Consider the following 24,370-nt stretch of genomic DNA (forward strand, 5'->3'; position numbering starts at 1 on the left):
TCAGTGTTATTGTCCTGTCACCAGCTGGCTCAGATCTTTGTTTTATAAGAAGACTTGAGATGCGCGGGAACACTAGCGTCAGGTGATCAATTTTCATAACGGCAAGGAAAGTTGTGTGAGGGCACCACACCAGATTTTTACCCTTGTACACAGAACGGGCCCAATGTGTCTCAGTGCTGGCTATTATTTATTTATCTCATTAATACATACAATATCATTGTCAACTATGAATGATTGGGAAAGGAACAACAGGCTTGAAGCCCAAAACTGCTCCTTTCCCAAATTTAGATAGAAATTGTCCAAAAATAGGTTATGTTTACACTTCATGATTTGTATCTAATTTTGAGTCTCAAATATATATAAACTAGGAATTTAGAAAAGTTGAAAACCAAATTAAATAAGAATACTTCACTAAGGCCGGTTACAGAGCACGACTGACCGTCAGTGCGTACGTCAGTCGCGCTTGTCTTTTCCATTTATATTCCATGTATCCTTACAGAGCAGGACTGACGGCACGCATGCGCACGGCCAGGACCATGCGTTTTATACAGCGTACGAAGTCCATCGGTCGAGCTCGTGCGCATCCGTTCCATCGGTCGACTGACGCGCTATTGAAACAAATAGAAGCTTTCAGAGCTGGACTGATCAGTAGCCCGATCGCAACATAACCAATGTGCTGACACCTCTGCCCGACAATCAGCTGATATTGAATTGAATAGCATAATGAATGAATTCAATTAATAGTGTCTTATTTGAATTCAGAGTTTTTCTATACATTTCTTCAATCATTTCTAAATTTTTAATTGGAAAAATCATATATTATTATTATTATCTACATTTATTTCATTTCATTTTTTTTTCATCCCACTGACCACCTATGAAAGGGGTATAAGGATTTGCCAATTATAATCTAAGTCGTCAATCTTTGCATTCCATAATGCAAAAAGAATTCCTCACTGGAATAAGGACAAACCTGCAACAACTCCTCCCTCACTTTAATTCTGAACTTTTCACCTGTAAGAGCCTTTACGCGTGTTGACAATGAATTATAAAGCCGAATTCCTGCACTCTTTACCCCCCTCTCATACATACCAGTTCGATGAATGTCATCTCTGAGGTTTTGTCTATATCTGGTATTGTATGAGTGGAACAACTCTCCTGTATTGAACCTATCTTTATTCTTATCAATAAAACAAAGAGCCTCCAAAATATATACACCTGGTAGTGGGAGAATCTTTAACTCTTTGAAATAACCTCTACAACTTGCTCTAATAGATTCACCCACTATCACTCTAACTGCCCACTTTTGAATCCTAAATATATGTATTGCATGAGTTGAATTGTCCCAAAATATAACACCGTATGAAAGAAGAGATTATTTGATCCGTAGCTTAAAGAGACTGCAAGTATTCCCAATGGTGATACAAGCGCGAAATAACTCATAAAAATTTCTGATGGACATTCAGAAGTAGTTAAAAAATATATCTCCATCCTCAAGCAATGAATGATGTGAATATTATGGTACCTGAATTCCCCTTGATATGCTCTTTGGGCGACCATTGGGTGATCTTGATATCTACGTCTTTTAATCTTTCTTTTACGAAGATAAGCTGCAATTAAACAATCTGTAAATGCGTCCATTTTGTGAGTTAGAAAAAAACTGATGTATGGTCAGGATGGTACATACGCACTGACGGTCGGTCGAGCTCTGTAACCGGCCTAAATCATCACTGATAACTGAAAAATACATTATTAATAAATTGGAAATTTTAAAACTTGAAAAGCAACTCAAACTTACTTCTAAAACATCAAGATATACTGTTCTTGCTATTAAAACTAATATATTGTGTTTAATTGACAGGTTATTCCTGGGCAACCCGGGCGACTATGCGTGGAGTCGCGAGGGCCTCGACGCCATTGTAACACAACTGCTGAATCAGATGGACGGCACAGGCCCCCCGCCCCTCGCCAAGGACAAGATACAGAAGATACCCACGGCCACCATCACTCAGGATCAAGTGGGTCGGTAGCCGTCATCTCATATTCACCATTATGTTATGTAGTGATCCGTGTTCTAGTGGATAGAGTCATAGAGAAACGATAGCATAAGTAGATATCCCATGGTATAGGGCGTTTATGTCGCAACTTTTACTGTTATCTCAAGCCGATAGTCCATGTAGTTCTTTCCCGTGAAGCTGTGTGACACTGGTAGTCTCTAATATTGTGCCGTTCATACACTCTCACCCCAACAAAACAGTAAAATTCGACAATAATCAACATTAATCGGCTTGAGATAACAGTAAAAGTTGAGACATAAACGCCCTATACCATTGGGATATCTATTTATGCTATTGTTTCTCTATGGTAATAATTGAAAACATGACGAACTAAAAACTTGACTTACTGAAATCTTGAAGAATTTAAAATAGACCTATAAATAATCATTTAGAATCTTTATGCAATTGTGTCTAGACTCCAGGGTCTATTTGAGTCCTCGACTACGTTAATGCTCTGACTCGGAAAGCCAATTTTCTGACTCCAGAGTTTAAAGCCAGTTAAAGTCTAGAACTTAGCTGAATCCTGTGCTCGGAAACCGGCTCTAAATCATTCACTGGAAGGGGTAGCAGAAATGATCTCGTCAGCTGATTGATTTTAGATTATAATCAAATTAAATAGTATCTATTTGATTCAAAATTTGCTCGTTTATCTAAGTAATATCGGAGCAACGAGATTCGCTCGTTATTTATTTATTGACTTTTGATAAACCGAACACAATTCTTAAAAATGATTGGGGAAGTACTAACAGGCACAGCCCAAAACTGTTTCTTTCCCGAATTTTCATTTATACACTATAAATAGTCCAGAAAGTAGGTTATGTTCCATACACTTGAATTCAGGTTCAATTCTCTGTTCAAACATATGAAAACAAAAAAAATTATAATTTAGATTATATACAAAACAAATTGAATAACAAAATAACACTCACTAATCACTTGAAATTGTCAAATAATGATCAACTTTGAAAATTATGATATAATCTAGTTTAGGAGGATTATCATGTCATGCCAACAAATCAGATTATGTTGATCAAATCGATTAAATTGTCTAGCTAGATAAAATTTCTCGCTGATTATGATTACACAGCTGGAAATTATTCTGTCTCTCTCCCACACAGGTACACGCATCTTCTGTTATCGAGAGACGACGAAATTATCATCTGTTTTTAAGGATGAATTATCCTTTTAATGTCGTTCAGCGAGTTTTCCAAAGAATGAGACCTAGTGCAATCGAATCTTTATATCATAAACCTACTAAGTTATGTTCCAAATTCTTTTAAAATCGTTAAGAGCCGTTTTCGAGATCCGTAAAACATAATCAGATATAAAAATAACAAGATATATAAATACAGAAATTGCTCGCTTAATATAATAGGATAGTAGGTCAAAATTATGGAAACATCTGAATTTCTTCTACAAGAGTAATTTGAAAGTAGGCTTCATTGAGGATCCTATTTGAAATGAACATTTACTCTGTCGTTCCAACAGCTTTGTCCCTCATATCAATTCAAATTCATTTTTTTTCAATGAGAAATTGGTCCTGTGATACATGATTTCGATACAGAGTTCCAAGAGAAAATTAAAATAGATATAATAGATATAAATTAACAGATATAAAAATAGCCAGATATAAAAATAACCAGTTATAAAAATAGCCAGATATATACAGAAATTGCTCGCTTAATATAATAGGATTGAAGAGGGTAAATTGTATATTGAAAAGTGAGAGTGACATAACCAACATTCTGATTTGGACATTAGAGTATAAATTGGAAATGGGACAGTTTTGGGCATGAACCTGTTGTGCCTTTCCTCATGTTAAGTATTTGTACACAATGTTATAAATAAATAATGGAAATTTTCATAACGGCAAGGAAAGTTGTGTGAGTGCGCCACGCCAGATTTTCGGGTTTTCAAGTTTTGTTGATGTTGCAGAAGCGAGCCTGCAATGCTCGGTGTGCTGGGAAGACTTCCGGGCGAGCGAGCAGGTGCGCAAACTGCCCTGTGAACATGTCTATCACGACGCATGCATCATTCCGTGGCTGGAGCTGCACGGCACGTGTCCCATCTGCAGACAGACGCTGTGTGCTGCAGACGACGCCAGCGGTCCAGCTGCAGCAGCTGCAGACGCGCAAGGGCCCAACAATCTCGGCCCGTTGGCTACCTTCTTCAGGTCAGTTTTCCACTGCCTTCTATCTATAAAGAAGACACTTTAAAGTTTGTAATATGAATTAAAACAGGAGACACGATATAAATAGATTGAAAACACTTAAAAACTTACATTAGAAATGGGGAAATTTTCGGAGACTGAGTCTCCTTTCTCAACCGGGCACAGACTGCAGTTTTGAAACCAACGGTCGTGTGACCACAGAGTACGCACAGAGTATAAATCCATCCGTCTGCACTGCGTAATCTGTGGTCTCTGCTGCTACAATTGAGTCTCCGTGCGTACTCTGTGGTCACAATCTATTCTGTGTTTTCAATCTATTTATATCGTGTCTCATATATAATATATATATATATATATATATATATATATATATAAGCGAAATGGCACTCACTCACTGACTGACTCACTCACTCGCAGAACTAAAAATCTACCGGAACAAAAACGTTCAAATTTGATAGGTATGTTCAGTTGGCCCTTTAGAGGCGCTCTAAGAACGGATTTGGAAATATTTCCAAAGATGCGCCCAAAATCTGCGTTTTCTCAGCTTTATCGAGAACAAATGAACGGAAAATGTTAAAATTTACTACAGAAGCTCAGCTGGGGTGTAATAATGTTATGTTAGAAGGAATTTGAAATAACTCCAAAGATACGCCCAAAATTAGCGTTTTTCCAGGTTTTTTTTTTGCTTTTTCTTAGATTTATCGAGAACAAATGAACGGAAAATGTTCAAATTTACTACAGAAGCTCAGCTGGGGTGAAATAATGTTGTGTTGGAAGGAATTTGCAATAATGTCAAAGATACGCTCAAAATTAGCGGTTTTTTTCTTTTTCTCAGATTTATCGAGAACAAATGAACGGAAAATGTTCAAATTTACTACAGAAGCTCAGCTGGGGTGTAATAATGTTATGTTAGAAGGAATTTGAAATAACTCCAAAGATACGCCCAAAATTAGCGTTTTTTTTTTGCTTTTTCTCAGATTTATCTGGAACAAATGAACAGAAATTGTTCAAATTTAGTACAGAAGCTATGCTAGGGTGTAATACTGTTGTGTTAGAAGGCATTGCAATAATGTCAAAGATACGCCCGAAATTATCGTTTTTTTTGCGTTTTCTCAGTTCTTTCACCAAGTAATTAGACAGAAAATGTTCAAATTTGGTACAGAGGTATAGCTAGGGTCTAAAAATTTTGTGATGAGGTGACTTGAATATTTTATCAAAGATACGCCCAAAATCAGTGTTTTTCCAACTTTTTTCTCAGTACTCAGGACTTTCTGATGGAATGAAGCATGCTCAAATGAAATATGCAGGCGAGCGAGGCGAGCCCGCTGATCTCATTTTTGAACGATCCAGTCGGGGGTCCAGGGCGGAGCCCCCTGGCTAGACAGATATGGCGAGCGAAGCGAGCCTGACGGCTAGTAATCTATCTCTATACTTATAAAAGGCTAAGCCCCGACAGACTGAAATCACACCACAGCCCAAACTACTGAGCCTAAAAACTTGAAATTTTGCACGATTGTTTATGGTAGCCTGAAAACATCCACTAAGAAAGGATTTTCAGAAATTTGCCCCCCTGAGGGAGCTGGGCCCCCCCCCAAAATTTTGTACTTTTTAACCGCTCATTGCACAGCAAAGTCATAAGGAACTTTTTTGTTCAGCTACGAAAAAAATTAGATCTATGCAGAAAAATTTCGATCAGGAGCACAGGGGGGTCCAGGAGAGGGCATTTTTCGAAAATTTTGATGTAAAATCACACTACAGCTCAAACTAATTGTCCTACAGACTTGAAACTTTGCACAAATATTCTTCAAACATGCTAGACGCGCACTAAGAACGAATTTTGAGATATTTTGCCTCTAAGGGTTTCAAAGGATGAAAAAGGATCCTATTAAGTAAGGTTATGAACATGGTAAGGTGAGTGCCATATGGAAATGAGATAATTTATTTATTGACATGTGATATTCTAACATATGTTGTAATCATTGGAAATAACAAAATAATATGATAGAAATTCAAAAAAGAACATCTGTTCTATTATTGCTTTCTACCTGATTCCACTCAACCTCAATAATATTGTTCTGATAATTATTGATAAATATGTTTAATATTATTATTATTATTATTATTGATATAATAAAAGTATTGTTTTAATAATTAATTATTATCATTAAAATAATAATAGAATTATTTTGGTAATCAATAAATATTTTTATTTTCACAAACTCTGTATAATTTATAATGGTGAATGTGGAACAGCTGCATCAAAGAAATTATCTCAAAAACATATGTTTAGGAAAACCATAGTTTTGAACTTCGTTTTCCTGATGCAATGTATAAGCCTACACGTGGCATGTATTATTAATTTTTCAGCTATAACAGTTTTTTGAGACTGCTAAATAAACGTCTACAGTTTTATCAATGCTGTATCGGCAATATGAAAACGCATGCAGTTAATATGTCTTCAAATAAAGGTGTTGATATCTACATGATAATATATATTCTACCATTTTTATTTAATTAAAATTTCAAAATTATTCAAGCCTTGATAGAATGATTGACTCACTGTACAGTCAGTCGAAAATTTTAATATTGAAATGAGGGGTATTTTGGCAAGCTGAACAAAAAAGTAAGGTCCTATGCACCTTTTTGATATTATTTCTTCAAATGAAAAATGAGTTTTGTGGGTTGTCAAAACTCCCTGGAAGAGAAATTTTATCCTATCTTTTAGTAAAATAACAATGATTTCTGCATTGAATAACATCTATCTTGCCAACAAGAATCGAACTCTTTGTGAATTTAGATATGACCTACACTTTAGATTTATATAATTCTATTAATAAATCATTGAAATTGAAGAACTTTTCCAGTTAGTTGATGAAATTGATTATCAATAGAGAAAATGATTATAATTCATCAATACAGAATTAGTTGAATCAATTGTCTATGTACTGAGTTCTTGGTCAACAATAATTCAATATTGGTATTTATCCAATCATTTTTTTCAGAAGTTATTTCATTTGAATTAGAAAATATCTATAAGCTCCTATCAATTTATCAATCGTAACAATGAATTCTTCAAAACATGAATTTAATCAAATAAAAAATTGCCAATACTTCTGTATTCATGTTCGCATGTTTTCCACTTATGATGGATAGCCAAAATATTGTGGAGCGAACTGCACGGCGAATTGTAAGCATATGTCTGTAAAATGGATTAATAAATAATTATTATTAGCCCCCCTATTAAAATTTCTGTTCAGAAACCATCCCCAATATTCACACAACATTTTTCGAAAATTTTGATGTAAAATCACACTACAGCTCAAACTAATTGTCCTACAGACTTGAAACTTTGCACAAATATTCTTCAAACATGCTAGACGCGCACTAAGAACGAATTTTGAGATATTTTGCCTCTAAGGGTTTCAAAGGATGAAAAAGGATCCTATTAAGTAAGGTTATGAACATGGTAAGGTGAGTGCCATATGGAAATGAGATAATTTATTTATTGACATGTGATATTCTAACATATGTTGTAATCATTGGAAATAACAAAATAATATGATAGAAATTCAAAAAAGAACATCTGTTCTATTATTGCTTTCTACCTGATTCCACTCAACCTCAATAATATTGTTCTGATAATTATTGATAAATATGTTTAATATTATTATTATTATTATTATTGATATAATAAAAGTATTGTTTAATAATTAATTATTATCATTAAAATAATAATAGAATTATTTTGGTAATCAATAAATATTTTTATTTTCACAAACTCTGTATAATTTATAATGGTGAATGTGGAACAGCTGCATCAAAGAAATTATCTCAAAAACATATGTTTAGGAAAACCATTTGGAACTCCGGTTTCCTGATGCAATGTATAAGGCTACACGTGGCATGTATTATTAATTTTTCAGCTATAACAGTTTTTGAGACTGCTAAATAAACGTCTACAGTTTTATCAATGCTGTATCGGCAATATGAAAACGCATGCAGTTAATATGTCTTCAAATAAAGGTGTTGATATCTACATGATAATATATATTCTACCATTTTATTAATTAAATTTCAAAATTATTCAAGCCTTGATAGAATGATTGACTCACTGTACAGTCAGTCGAAAATTTTAATATTGAAATGAGGGGTATTTTGGCAAGCTGAACAAAAAAGTAAGGTCCTATGCACCTTTTTGATATTATTTCTTCAAATGAAAAATGAGTTTTGTGGGTTGTCAAAACTCCCTGGAAGAGAAATTTTATCCTATCTTTTAGTAAAATAACAATGATTTCTGCATTGAATAACATCTATCTTGCCAACAAGAATCGAACTCTTTGTGAATTTAGATATGACCTACACTTTAGATTTATATAATTCTATTAATAAATCATTGAAATTGAAGAACTTTTTCCAGTTAGTTGATGAAATTGATTATCAATAGAGAAAATGATTATAATTCATCAATACAGAATTAGTTGAATCAATTGTCTATGTACTGAGTTCTTGGTCAACAATAATTCAATATTGGTATTTATCCAATCATTTTTTTCAGAAGTTATTTCATTTGAATTAGAAAATATCTATAAGCTCCTATCAATTTATCAATCGTAACAATGAATTCTTCAAAACATGAATTTAATCAAATAAAAAATTGCCAATACTTCTGTATTCATGTTCGCATGTTTTCCACTTATGATGGATAGCCAAAATATTGTGGAGCGAACTGCACGGCGAATTGTAAGCATATGTCTGTAAAATGGATTAATAAATAATTATTATTAGCCCCCCTATTAAAATTTCTGTTCAGAAACCATCCCCAATATTCACACAACATATTCCCAAAATTTCATGCCGTTATGTCAAGAAGTTTTCAAGTCTACAGGGAACAAACAAACAAACACACAAACAGACATTCATTTTTTTATAGATTTCCAATCGGCTGAAACAAAAGCCTCTCTAAATGAAGGTAGAATGATAAGGATTCAGTTCTGTTGTTTTAACATTTTTTCAAATCACTTTCAAAAAGTTTATGTAGTACCTACTATTGTGTTTGAGACACTTCTGGCGCTATCATAGCTTCACCACTATTCTGTTCCACAGTCCTATCTCTTGCAGTCGTTAACTATATCTATAATAATTATATAAAGTAAAGAGCTGGCTTATGCACGTACGGGATAGGAAAATTATGTTTGACGCATCACCACGTCTGAACTACTGGACTAATTAACTTGAAATTTTGCTTATAGATTCGTTATTAACCAAGGATGGTTATAAGCCTATTCTCAATTCTTCAAAATTTCATTACGTCAAGTTTTCATTTTGTCAAGTTTTAAAATAGATCCTTGCGAAGCACGGGTTCTTGCTAGTATCTTATAATCAAACACTGCCATTATAAAGTGGACCTCACTATAGTGATATTTATATAATTTATATTTTACTAGTAGTTCTGTGAACAGTAGACCTCACTCAGTTTTCTCATCCATAGGTATCTGATGTCACCTGTTCTAGTTGATTCAGTTGAATAATAATTTACTCTTAAAAACTGTTATTTGTTTTCTCCAAGATTAAAAACTCACTTATGATGATGAACTCAGTTCACGTTTATGAACTCAGTTCGTGATAATCTTTCCATTAGATAAAAATATTTTTATTCATTCAATCCATTTTTATTAATTTACAATGCAAATGACACTAATGCAATAACATTATAGAAGATAAAATAATAGGTTAGTTCTTTTGCAATTTCTCTTCCAAATTTATAGGTGACAAAGTCCAATATAAGGTTAGAATTTCACATGTACAATTTTTATAAAATTTTAGTCAAAATAAACATGAAAACTATAAATTTTGAATTTAGATGTCTTGAATTTATTCAGCATTATTCAGTTCATTTAATCATTTTTTTATTTTATCTTCAATCGCCTATTAAATTTGTTTATAAAATGTGAGAATATTGATACTGTTGGGCACGCATCACAGAAAATATTGAAACTCCACCTTATAGAAATAGACACGGCCAGACAACTGTGTAATGCATGCAATGAATAATCCACTTGTCAGCTGATTGATCATGAATAATATTCTATAATCTGATTAGTCCTATCTTCAAAGTAGATGATATTTAGAAGATAGTGTTATCAGAGTATGGAGGAATTCTTTTTCTTTCCATATTATCCTTAAAATGCAAACTTTCAAATAACCTTGTTTATACATCGATGCGCAGTTGAAAAAGGAATATTCCTGCCAAATCTCATAAAATTCCATCAACGCGTTTTGCCGTAATCGCGTTACATGCAGACAGACAAAAGTAAATCGAGTTGAAACAAAAATCTCACTATCGTGATATTTGATAAATTCTAATATTAAGTTTGTTTTTTTTTTGTGCAGGAATCTGCAAGACGCCTCCCCAGGTCGCAATTTAACCAATGCAGTGCTTGGTAGTATGGCAGCTGCTACAGCCAATCCCCCCGCTACCCCTTCATCATCATCTTCTTCTTCCTCCTCATCCTCCTCCTCCTCCTCATCTTCTTCATCCTCCTCCTCCTCCTCCTCCTCGACCAGGTCAAATAGATCGACGGGAAGGGGGGCTGGCGGCGGAGGTGGTGCTAATAACATGAACTGGACTATGGAGTACGAATAGTAAGGTAAGATAAGATAATATTTAAGAATAAGAATAAGAATATTTTTTTTAAGAATAAAAAATTTTTAAATATATAAAATTGAAAAAATAATATATAAAAAATATTTTGTTCAACACAGTACACTTTACAATAGTTGTACAGTATATAATATACGTCAGGTCTTTACCTTCCGGAAGTCGCGCTGTGCTGTTGTAAAAAGTTGTAAAGTTTGCTGCACAAAACTATTGAATGGGGTGGTGTCAGTGAATGAGTCACCTATGCATTCCAAAACTTTCCCCCCATCACTCCACTGAGTTGCAGTATCAACCGACCAATGGTTCTGTCTTTAGGTGTCATTTAGTCGCGACAGTGCATAAGATAGGGAAAGACTGTATACGGGGACTGTAAACGAACCAATAACACAGAATTGATGGCTTTGCTTGATGTACCTTATTGGGCTATGAAATGGTAATCATCCAAACGTAAAATAATCCAAGAAGATGGAAATAGTTATTTGTATATCTAGAGTGAAAAGTACTGTTTTTTCTCCCTGAGGGAAAAGTTTGAAGCCCGAGGCGAAGCCGAGGGTAACAATTTTCCTGAGGGAGAAAAAACATTTTTCACTGTGATATACACAACATTTTCCCTCCACCTACATTTAAATAAAATAATTCTTAAAAACGTACGTGACTAAACAATGTGTTACAACATAATCTAAAAAGTAATCAGAAACAGCTGGCTTGTAATCACAGCTCTCCGCCAACAGCGCTTCTGTCTTCAAAAGTTGTAACAACAGTGGCCACCACAACTACAGATATATGATGAAGTTCCCGTTTCGAATTTGATTAGTTAATGAGGAATATTCGTTGACTGGTATTTTGAATAACATGAAATAATTAAAGAAAATTATACATTTTTTAGTATAGTGATATGAAGTTTGTAATAATTTTATCATACAAATATAAATTTCATATATTGATCAAATGTATGGTTGAGGTATTGAATTGAGTTGGTTTAATGACTACTCTATATGCTTCCTCATCTGAGCTTAGACCTTCTAACCTATTTCAAATCTTAGACCAGTTATAGAATAGACACGCTGGGAAGTCCAGCCTCTGAAGCCAACATCTACTGTCATATCTCCAAATCGTGACGTCATCATCGGATAGAAAACTTTCAGATTGTGCCTATTTCAGAAGGATGTAAATTATTATTCATTAAAATGGTAAACTCCAGCTGCGCTCCCGCTAAAATAGACACAATCTGCTAACAAACTCTACAGAAAAGTTTTCTATCTGATGCCGACGTCACGATTTGGAGATATGGCAGTAGATGTTGGCTTCATCGACTTTCAGTATGAATATACAATAGGCCGTGTCTATTCTATAACTGGTCTAAGTTTCAAATGTATGTTATTAAAATAGAGATGCTTCCCATGTTATTTAAATTGAGTCACTTTTCCTCTCTAGGGAGGTTTTCTGTTTTTTTTTTTAGAGCGAAAAAGTGACACCTTAGTATTATGTTTCAGGGAGTAAAGTAAGTACTTTAGATAGTAGGTGGAGGAAAAAGTAATTATACAATTAATTAATATGTTTTGACAGTAAACAGAGTACATAACACTTGGAAAATTGGATGTTGTAAAAATTACAACACGCGACTGCTCGTGTGATTGAGTAGGGCCCGACAACCGGAAGATTAACGGAGCACTGCTCGAACCTTTTATATGCCAACTAAGCTACGGAATGCTCTGACCCCAAGATATTTGCGCTATAGTGAGGTTCACGTTATAATGGCAGTGGATAAAGATAGAAGAATAGCGATGCCGATTCTCTGCATTAATTAATTATTATATTTCTACACTGTCAAAAACATTAAAACATATTTTGCTTGAAGCTTCCTTAGGATACTGCAGTGAATTTGAATTTCGCTCCTTCAGTCGGGGAACGTAATGTCAGCTGCTATAGTGAGGTCCACGTTATAATGACAGTATTTGATCAACTTAGGTTTTGACATCCTTGTCAATCATTCGACAAAGCCGGTGGTACTATCCTTTTATAGGTCCACAACGATGCCAATTATGTTTTTGACAGTGTAGAAATATAATTAGTCGTTATAATGACAGTGGATAAAGATAGGAGAATAGCGATGCCGATTCTCTGCATTAATTAATTATATTTCTACACTGTCAAAAACATAATTGGCATCGTTGTGGACCTAGAAAAGGATAGTACCACCGGCTTTGTCAAATGATAGACAAGGATAGCGAAACCAAAGTTGATCAAATACTGTCATTATAACGTGGACCTCACTATAGCCTCGTCCCTAGCAGACACCAACGAAAACGTAATCTACTTTCTAGACAGCCCTCGTATCATAGTCGTACAAATAAATAATAAATAAATATCTCTATTGTCACTGAATGTTTCCACATTATAGACAACGTCAATGGTTGGTAACTCTAGTAAATAATACAAGGCAAACATGAGCCTGCAACCACAAGCACACAAAGTCAATTTTACAAAGTTTAAATACATCCATTACGCTCAAAATTAGGTATCAATTATTTTTCCCAATCACTTATCAACTACTTATATATCTGTTATAATATTAATTTATATATACATTTTCCAGTTTATAGAAGAATAGTCGGCTATTTTATATGGGGTTTTTCCTATTAAAGCTTCCTTTACTTTCAACTTAAAAGCGCTTTTACATAAAGATCTTTTTGTCATAGTCATTCAATTTCAGCTGTTTTACATCCATGAAATCAAGCCGGTAAACAGCTGATTGTAGAACAAAAAAACATATGATTTCTCATTACAGCATACTATACTGTAATAAAATCATATGTTTTCTTTACAGTCGAGTATGTTTCCTAGTTCCGAATTTGGAACAGCAAAACTGTTCCTAAAGCCGCCATTTAGCGCTCCAGGTGGAATTTTTGTCAACTGCAATCAAGTAATTCCCGATTCGAAACGTGTGAACTAGGTTATGTTTATAAAATGAATGTAGTAATGTCAGCACAAGCAGATAATGTTTTCTGTTTCTCAATTATTCTTTTCTAGATTATTATGACAAAAAATAGTGTACGTTACTTGGACGTGAATGTCTTTTGCAGTGCTCGAATGAAATTCTAGTCTCGGCTAACGCCTCGACTAGAAACATCATTCTCGCCTGCAAAACGGCATTTCCCGTCCTTGTGACTTAAGATACTATATAGTGGCAGGCAAATAATTATAAAGTTCCACAGCCATACAGGGATTTAGTTTTTGAGATGTACTGTGCTGATACCTATGAACTCTTAACCTATTTTCATTTCTAGTTGCATAATTATGGTGGTGTCAGTTCTCATCAAATTTTTCAATGTTAAGATGTACATATACAACTGTGAAATAAATATAGAGAGCTGGGAATGTCATCATTCTCATTTTTAAAAAAAAGGGTTTGCAGCTTTCTCGGTAGTCTGCATTGCATAGGAGCCTCATTATCTTTTTTTCCAACCTGAGAATTTTAATTGTCTCAGGATTATTGCCCCAGATCATAACACCGTAACAAAAGAGGCTCTGTACATGAGCATAATAAACCTTGAGCAATATTTCAACTCCTACACATGTTCTCAACCTTCTAATAAGATAAAGACGTTTTGAGACGTCCCTTATTACATAGTTAATTTATGATGATTCCATGTCAGGGGTCTGTCAATCCAGATACCAAGAAACTTCATTGCCACAGGCATAGAGAAACAATAGCTTAAGTAGATATCCCATGGTATAGGGCGTTTATGTCGCAACTTTTACTGTCATCCCAAGACGATTACTGTCGATTATTGTTGATTTTTACTGATTTGACCGGGTAAGAGTGTGTGAACGGCACAATATGAGAGACGACTACCAGTGTAATAAAGCTTCACGGGAAAGAACTACGTGGACTATCTGCTTGAGATAACAGTAAAAGTTGCGACATAAACGCCCTATGCCATGGGATATCTACTTATGCTATTGTTTCTCTATGCCACAGGGCAGTTACTGGAATCATAATTTTTTCTAAACGTGTACTCCATGGCTTCAGATAAATAATATTTTAAAAGTGTTCTTTGTATTCGTTTGATGTATTTATAATTTTATCAATATTCTTTCTCATATTTTCAGATTGATGCATCATGTTATGGTTATTTGTTACGTTATTTTATGTTGGCTTATTAAATGAAGCAGAGATCCACTTCACGAAACTCTCAACTTTAAAGAAGACCTTTAATAGTCTTATTTCTGGCTAAAAATTCATGTTAAAAAGATACGATTGTTTAATTTGAGCATTATACCGATGATATGTATTGGTTCACACAACTGTTATAATTTTAGTTGTAAGGAGATTTTGCTAATTGGAGACACAAATAGTTTTTTATGAAATTTGAGAAGAGATAAATATATTTTTATGAGTATATGCTTATTATTATTGAATGAAAAAGACTATTTCTCAACTTATTTTATTCAAACTATCATAGTTTTGATCACAAATGTAGTTCAATAGACATAATAGCATTTTTTTACTTTTTGTGGAGTTGAGTAGTTGATATTTTGGTAATTATTCATATTGAATGAAAAAGACTAAGAAATTGTCAAAAACCACATATTTATTGATACTTAGAAAGACCGGTTTCGGTTATTACACCATTGTCAATCTCCGATAAAACGTTTATCAGAGATTGACAATGGTGTAATAACCGAAACCGGTCTTTCTAAGTATCGATAAATCTGTGGTTTTTGACAATTTCTTAGTCTTTTTCATTCAATATGAATAATTACCAAAATATCACCTACTCAACTCCACAAAAAGTGAAAAAAATGCTTTTATGTCTATTGAACAATATTGTGCATAATTAGACTATCTATAATTTGTAACTTATCTCTGTGCAACGTGGAAGGGGTATCACTGTCAGTCATTCAGACTCCCCACCACAGGGCTACTAAATTTGTGATCAAAACTTATGTTACTGTAGTTTTAATAAAATACGTTGAGACTTGGAGAAAATATCTGTGTTGCCAAATTGAACGAGACTTCAATCTGTTCATGCAAGCCCATATGACTGGATGTGTTCAAATTGGCAACTCAGCATCGGCAGTGTTGTCGAATTGAATAGATTCTGTCGATTGCGCTTGCAGGAAAAGATTGAAGTCTCGTTCAATTTGGCAACACGGATATTTTCTCCAAGTCTCAACCTATTTTATATAAATTATAGATTCCATTTTCATTCAGAAACGGAATGTTTTCTATTTTGTATAGTAAGTTATTTTAAATATTCCATTACATCTCGTTTTGTATGCTTTAAATTGTTGTAAATCATATGTTTATAACTCCTCAATAATGTCTCAGGAGAATGTCTTCATCGGTTTTATCTAGAGTAACTTTTCAATGAATAATAAACTTCATGACCTAAACCTAATCGCCTAATATTGACATGTTCAAACACATTTAATTAATCTCAAATTAATTCTTTAAGATGGAAATAAATTGGAAGTTGCATTTGTTCAAATGCTGATTAATAAATAATAATTATTAAACGGAAATCCCAATTAAATGCTGTAAATCACCCGGAAGACTTCTGCTACAGCAAATATTGACAACAGGGTAAACAGCTAGATGGAAATTTGAATAAAATGCAATTTCTCAGTAATTTCCATCTGTAGACTGGCTGGCCGCTATGGCTTCATATAAAATGAGCGCTGCTATCCAGAGATTGTCAGTTTGGTGTAAGGGTAAGCATTCCTGACCGGCAATTGGGAGGTACTGGGTTCGATTCCTGGGCTGACAAATATTTTTTGTATAGTAGTGCTTATCGAATTTCCATCTAGCTGTTTACCCTGTTGTCAATATTTGTTGTAGCAGAAGTCTTCGGGGTGATTTACAGCATTTAATTGGGATTTTTGTTTAATAATAATTATTTAACTAAATCATAAACAACATTTATTGCAAGTTATTAAATTACAGTGATAAATTTCTCAGATGAATTTCTTGCATCATTGTCAACTTTGTATAATAGTCTGAATATCTTCATTCTTATAGTGTAATTTAATTTTATTGTTGAAAATATTTTGATTCAGTAGATAAATTTTCTTACAAGGTATCCTATTGTCTTGAAAACGTTATTTGTGTTAAATGTAAAAGAGTATTGAAAACTGATACTGTTGGGGTGTTGAAAATCAATTATTAAGCTAATATAGTTGTGGTAAATTCTGTGAATAGACTAAACTATTTCAAAAAATAAAATATTGATAAACTTGAATATTTACGGTATTCTATTAATTCAATATAGAATTGGTGTATCCTATCTAATGAAGAGCATATAGGGTGATACACATAAGGTGTAACAATAGGTAACTGGTTAATCGTTCATTTTACAGAAAACTTTGAATGTGCAACGTCCCTTCTTTTTTTGTGACATTCCACGACGTGCCATTTTAAATTGAAAATTTGGCCGCTATCTGCCAAAATGGAGGACAAATTAATTTTTTTTAAATGGCAACCCCCATTTTTTATGATAGTTTTGGATTCTACATAGAATTTTAAGATATTTTTACTCTTGTCATTTTCATTTTTTTGATAAACCTAACCGTTTAGGATGTACAGCCATAATAAGCCAGTAATACAATATCCAGATGATGTTGCTTATTATGGCTGTACATTTTAAACGGTTAGGTTTATCAAAAACTGACAAGAGTAAAAATGTCTTAAAATTCTATGTAGAATCCAAAAATATAAAAATGGGGGTTGCCATTGAAAAAAAAATTGTCCTCCATTTTGGAAGATGGCTGCCAAATTTACAATTTGAATTGGCATGTCGTAAAATTTCTCAAAAATAGAAGGGAAGTTCCCCATTCAAAGTTGTCGGATTAATGGTGTTTGATATACTGGTGGTTAGTCATTGAAAAACACTATTTTTTCAACAACTGCTCATAAAAAAAGAATTTACATACTCAATTCTCCTCGTAAAACAGCTCTTTTCTGAGGAGAATCTACTTTTTCGCTCGCTAACCATCCGCGCATGAGCAGTAAATTTTCTTTACGCTCGCAAATCAGCTGATGGTAAGCAGCTCGCCAAAAGGTCAGATCTTAACCTAAAAAGTCGGTAATTGTAACTCCGCCGATATAAGTAATTTAACAGGTTTGGGCAGTTGTAGAGAAAATTTTGTATGTAATTCGCGCGTAATGCTTCTTTATCGCTCTTGCAAAATTATCACGCTCCGCGTCGCGTGATAACTGTTTTGCGGGAGCGATAAAGTCGCGCATTACGCTCTTAATACATAAGTAAATAGCTATTATCGGCTTCATGATAAAAATACAAAAATGCCCTCCAGTTCGTAAACAGTTGGGTTTATCAAGAAAATGACTAGAGTAAAAATGTCTTGAAATTCCACGTTGAATCCAAAAATATCATAAAAAATGGGGGTTGTCATTAAAAAAAATAAAGTTGTCCTCTATTTTGGAAGATGGCGGCCAAATTTTCAATTTAATATGGCATGTCGTAGAATGTCACAAAAAAGAAGGGAAGTTGCCCATCAAGTCCGGTTTCCGAGCTCGGGATTTAGGTAAGTTCTAGACTTTAAACAGCTGGAGTCAGAAAATTGATTTTCCAAAACGGGGCGTAGTTGCAGTAATAGTAACAGCAAAATAAATCTTTATTTTCTCATTTCTCTATAATTGGAAACTATAAAAACTCTATAATTGGTGTTTCCTCGACAAAATGAAACATTCCTAAATAATTCAAAATAGCTGTAACTCTACACTATTTTCTCTTTATTTTATTTTGTGTTCAATTTACTAGTTTTTCGAAATTCAATTCAAACGTGACTATGACAATGACGGCAACTACGCCCCGTTTTGGAAAGCCAATTTTCTGACTCCAGCTGTTTAGAGTCTAGGACTTAACCATATCCCGAGCTCGGAAACCGGTCCTTAAAGTTCTTTGTAAAATGAACGGTTTACAAGTTACCTTTTGTTACACCTTTTGTGAATCACCCTGTATATGAAATATTTTTTATAAAGAATTTGCATTGGGGATTGCTAAATATATCATCATTGATTACACTACAGGAAGAATTGGGATCATTATACTGCTATGGAAGCAATACAAGGTTTATCGATTTGAAAATAAGGCAGTTTAGTTAATTTACAGTATAGCTATTTGTGTCTTCAATAAAATTAGGGAAGTGTTGTATTTCTATAACTACTATCATCAAACTCTAGGATTGAAAGGAAGATATCCAATATTTACCAATAATACAAAATAATTATGTATATATTTATTATAATCATTAAAGTAGAATAAATGAAACGAAATTAGTTGGTCACATTACTGGTTTTCTCTGTATTGATACATTGTTTATATCTTTTCTGTATAGGGCTACTTGTAATATAAATATAAAGAAAATAAAAATCTCAGTACCCTTTTTTTTGTTAAATATTTTATCACTAGCCTACATGTTTCGGACATTTATGCCATTTTCAAGTGATCAAAATATTTCAATATTTATAGTGATAAAATATTTCAAAAAAAGGGTACTGAGATTTTTATTTTCTTTATATTTATGATACATTGTTGTATTTTGTGCCATTTTTACTTTCCTTGCCCTATTACCATAGGTAAGGAAAGAATTGCTTCCCGAAAAAATTAAGGTACCCCAATTTCTATACGTTTCAAGGTCCCCTGAGTCCAGAAAAGTGGTTTTTGGGTATTGGTCTGTATGTGTGTGTGTATGAGTGTATGTATATGTCTATGTACACGATATCTCATCTCCCAATTAACGGAATTACTAGAAATTTGGAACTTGAGGTCCTCACACTATAAGGATCCGACACGAACAATATTTCGGTCAAATGCAATTCAAGATGGCGGGTAAAATGGCGAAAATGTTGTCAAAAACAGGGTTTTTCGCGATTTTCTCTAAAACGGCTGCAACGATTTTGATCAAGTTTATACGTAATATAGTTATTGATAAGCTCTATCAACTGCCACAAGTTCCATAACTGTAAAAATTTCAGGAGCTCCGCCCCATCTATGCAAAGTTTGATTTTAGTTTCCCAATTATCAGGCTCCAGATAAAATTTAAACCAAAAACATTCAAGTGGAAAAGATTGAGCATGAAAATCTCTACAATTATTGTTCAGTAACATTTTCACCATTGATAATAAGCTCGAAACTTGATTATTCAATTGCAAATTATTGTTGATTCTATTAAATCATTTACTATGAAGAAGGAGCAGACCTCGTGTGTCTACAGCGTTATTGTCCTGTCGCCAGCTGGCTCAGATCTATGAATAGAGTAGACTTGAGATGCGCGTGAGCACAAGCGTCAGGTGATCAATTTTCATAACGGCAAGGAAAGTTGTGTGAGTGAGCTACACCAGATTTTTCTATATTGATACATTGTTGTCTTGGGAAAATCGTGAAATAGTATATTTCGCACCTAGAGCAGAAAATGAGATTTTTCTGGCTCGAAATCGGGTTTCTAGTCCTCGGAAGCCGGAAAAACATTTTTGCCCGTGGTGCGAACGCTATTTTTCGCCACACACAAAAATAAACAATATATAAATGAGAATAGTTGTTTACTAAGCACTTCCGAAAGCAGAAGTGGAAGGTGATAGCTCTAGCAAATCTGAGGTAATCTGAATATCAGGAAATTGTCCAAGTATTTTTATTTTTTATTCCGATTTTTCTAAATAACCTAAAAGATGATGTTCAATTATGTGGGAGGTTGAGTTTATACTTTTTTATTCTTTCAAATGACAATAAGATGATATTATTATAAATGATTTAGATTTATAGATTTAATTATTGAATGAATTATGAACACAAATAATGAAAAGTTTTTTGATCACCTTTCTTAGTTCCATGTTAGCGGCTGGAAAAGGTCTCTTTCAGGCCTAGGCCGGAAAGAAACCTGTTCTGACGTCAGACGAGAGTCGTCTGCAAACAATGTCTTTCAGATCCACATAGGGACTGGAAAACAGCTGCTTTCTGTGCAGTGTGGCGAAAAAATTTATATTCGAGTTATGAGCACGCCAACGTTAGTAGACAAAAGGTTGATCACTCACAGGTGTAAGATTCAAAGTGGTGGGGGGAACGCCAGCGAGACGTCACGTGTGGTAAAAAGTGATAGGCTCAACTCACACCTACGTGACTCAGGTCGAGAAGAGACTCGACTCTAGTCAAGAGCATGTATTTTCAAATGGTGACGTCGCGGAGACTAGAGTCGACTGGTCTGAGTGTCACCATTTGAAAACACATGCTCTCCACTAGAGTCTAGTCTCTTCTCGACCTGAGTCGCGTAGGCACAGAATAGATACAGAATGGAAACTGCCAATAAAACGCCTATCTAACCAATGCTTTTTACATGACCCCAATACTAAACACGTCACGTGACCTTGGGAAGTTCCAATCCTGGTCTTCTGATTGGCTCGTGGCAGTGAATGAGATCAATTGATCCGGATCATTAAAGTGATCCGAACCTACCATCAATATTATTACAATGCGGCGCTTCCTAACAAGATGGCGGATTTTGGCGTCAGGGTATAGCCAAGTTTCCGTACTGTATGTATACTGTGGCGTAGGTGTGAGTTGAGCCATAAGCTGCGTACAGATATACGCGCCTCCAACCCACTCCGCCCTCGTTCCGCCATCGCTGTGCAATCGCTCCGCCCCCGATCTGCAGTCGCACCGATCATGAACGTTACGGGAGATGTTAGCTCTTCTCGCGTTCCACTCTTGCTCCCCGGTCGATAATCAATCGATCTGCTCGAGTGACGTTCGGTTGCGGAGCAGAGCGAAAGTCTGTACGCACCTTATGAGTGTATGCGCATCTGTGTACATGATATCTCATCTCCCAATTAACGGAATGACTTGACATTTGGAACTTAAGGTCCTTACAATATGAGGATCCGACACGAACAATTTCGATCAAATGCAATTCAAGATGGCGGCTAAAATGGCGAAAATGTTGTCAAAAACAGGGTTTATAGAGTAACCAGTTTATTCTCTGTAGCTTCAAATACATCGTCGTTTAGGCCCGCCGCAAAGTAGACCCACGAAAAGCAATCCACGCCGTGGGATGTTTTGTGAACCATTGCTATAGAATTATTCATAAACAATCAGCTGACAAGTGGATTATTCATTGCATGAATTACACAGGTATCTAGAGAAGCCTAGCAATGGTTTACAATACATCCCACGGCGAGGGTTGCTTTTGGTGGGTCTACTTTGCGGCGGGCCTAAGGCTGCAATAGTGAGGTCCACGTTATAATGGCAGTGGAGAAAGATAGGAGAAAAACGTTGCCAAAACTCTGTCTTGTCAATGCCTTCTATAGACGGTAGCTGATACAGGTTTATTGATGTAAAATATTAATCGTTCATTCCCGTTTTAAATAACCAATTTAACAAGTAATTATTTTAACAAGCAATAACTTATATTATTTAATTAATTACAAATCCTACATTGTTAAAAGACGATCTGGCAACAGAGCAAAGCGAGAAAGAGATAGCACTATCCGCTTTGTTGAATAAAAGACAAGGATAGCAATACCATTGCTAATCAAACACTGCCATTATAACGTGGACCTCACTATAGCTGGTCGTGGGTCCGAATCCTGCCGGTAGGTATGGACGTTTGATTATCTCAAGAAATCACAGATTAACGTGGGTCTACTTTGCGGCGGGCCTTAAGGTGCATTTTCGTTTGTGCGTAAATTTCCGCAGTCGACGACGGCATGCATTGTTGATATTCATATTGTCCAAATTTCAAGTGTGCTAAAACAGCTGAACAACTAACTTTTAATTATTTGTTTTTAGTATTCAAGAATAAAAACATTTCTAATAATATCAAAATATTGCCATTTGGAAGTATAAACTCAAGATCCCTCATTAAAACATAATAATTGAACATAATTGACCGAGCGAAGTGAGGTCGAAGATTCAAGTCAACGGTTTGGCATTTCTCTTAATGTTTAAATGTTTATATGTTGCACATTTTTGGTGAAACGCGGTAATAGATTTTCATGAAATTTGACAGGTATGTTCCTTTTTTAATTGCGCGTCAACGTATAAACAAGGTTTTTGAAAATTTTGCATTTCAAGGATAATATAAAAGGAAAAAGGAGCCTCCTTCATACGCCAATATTAGAGTAAAAATCAGACTATAGGATTATTCATCATAGATCAGCTGACAAGTGATTACACAGATGTGTGGAGAAGTCAGTCTATTGCTGTATTTTCATAAGGTCTATAGTTTCAATCAGGTACTTGTGGATGAGAATACTGCGTGAGGTCTACTGTTCACAGAACTAATAGTCTTTTAGGTTATGTAGACAAATTGAAATCCACCCAATCTGAGATTCTCTCCCTGTCGTGGTCGACGACGGCATTTAAGGCTGTGCAAAGGCTAAAAATAAACTTTCTACTCGTGATATTTTTCCAAGTTTTTAGATTTGTATATCATCAAGATATCAAAATGAAAAAGTTTTTTCGCCACACTGCACAGAAAGCAGCTGTTTTCCAATCCCTACATAGATCTGAGAGACATTGTTTGCAGACGACTCTCGTCTGACGTCAGAACATGCTTCTTTCCGGCTAAGGAAATTTTGAAAATGTGTTTGGACAACTGTGCCATATGGTGCATTGTGTTCAGGAGGGTGAGATCGGAAATTTTCACCTCACTTTGAGTACCCTACGACGTTTGGTTCTTGAGATATGAGACATCAAAGTTTCCCCCCCTCATAAAACATTCTTATTCGATTTATTATTCTTATATAGCTGATGCCAAAAAGTTAGGGGGCTTCATGGTTCACATGGTGTAACCTACTCACAGCTGATGCAATGCATCTATTTATTGTCTCTTTTGATTTGAAAATCATCACCTAAGCCAAGCTAGATGACAACTCTACTTGACAACATCAGCTGTTGGGACACACAAGAGACCCACGAAACCGCCTAACTTTTTGGCGTCAGCTATACCTGTAGTGTGTCGAAAAAATATCGTACGCGACTCTCTCAGAAAGGTGTTTACAGTATTCGGATAACATATTCCCGGGCTCAGCAAGCCTCACCCGGGAAACTATCCTCATACCGTAAACATTAACTTTCTGTGCTTGTAGCGTAATATACTATCTCAGGGAAAACATTTTTTTCCGATCATTACTTTTTGAGATATGAGCGACTGAAGTTTGAATTTTTGGGACAGAACATTTCAAATTCGGTACAATATAAATCCATGAGATTCGGAGGATGGATTCTTCATGGTATTGTTGATCTAGTAAAACGAAAATTTTCTCAAAATAACAGTTTTTGGAAAAGTTATTCAATTTACCAAAAATAATTCAACTAAAAGTTATTTTTAGTAAATTCAATAACTATCTTAAAAATTTATATTTTCAGAAAAACTTTGTTTTACTAGATTAACAATACCATGAAGAATCATCTATCCTCTAAATCTCATGGATTCATCTCTTACCGAATTTGAAATGTTCTGTCCCAA

General features: G+C 34.7%; 1 protein-coding gene across 2 annotated transcripts in view; it reads left to right on the top strand.

The window, feature by feature from the left end:
- LOC111060210 (E3 ubiquitin-protein ligase Iruka) overlaps positions 1 to 10,874 on the top strand; it is a 28,385-nt gene extending 17,511 nt beyond the window's left edge. For both annotated transcript variants that reach the window (XM_039435836.1, XM_039435838.1), the window contains 3 exons: positions 1,862 to 2,022; positions 3,993 to 4,230; positions 10,618 to 10,874. In XM_039435836.1, the coding sequence (XP_039291770.1) occupies positions 1,862 to 2,022; positions 3,993 to 4,230; positions 10,618 to 10,870 (652 nt within the window). In that variant the 3' untranslated portion in view covers positions 10,871 to 10,874. The remainder of the gene's footprint in view (positions 1 to 1,861; positions 2,023 to 3,992; positions 4,231 to 10,617) is intronic.
- Positions 10,875 to 24,370: the final 13,496 nt, after the last annotated feature.

The sequence above is a fragment of the Nilaparvata lugens genome, chromosome 9, assembly GCF_014356525.2.
Source record: "Nilaparvata lugens isolate BPH chromosome 9, ASM1435652v1, whole genome shotgun sequence".
In the NCBI taxonomy this organism is placed as follows: domain Eukaryota; kingdom Metazoa; phylum Arthropoda; class Insecta; order Hemiptera; family Delphacidae; genus Nilaparvata; species Nilaparvata lugens.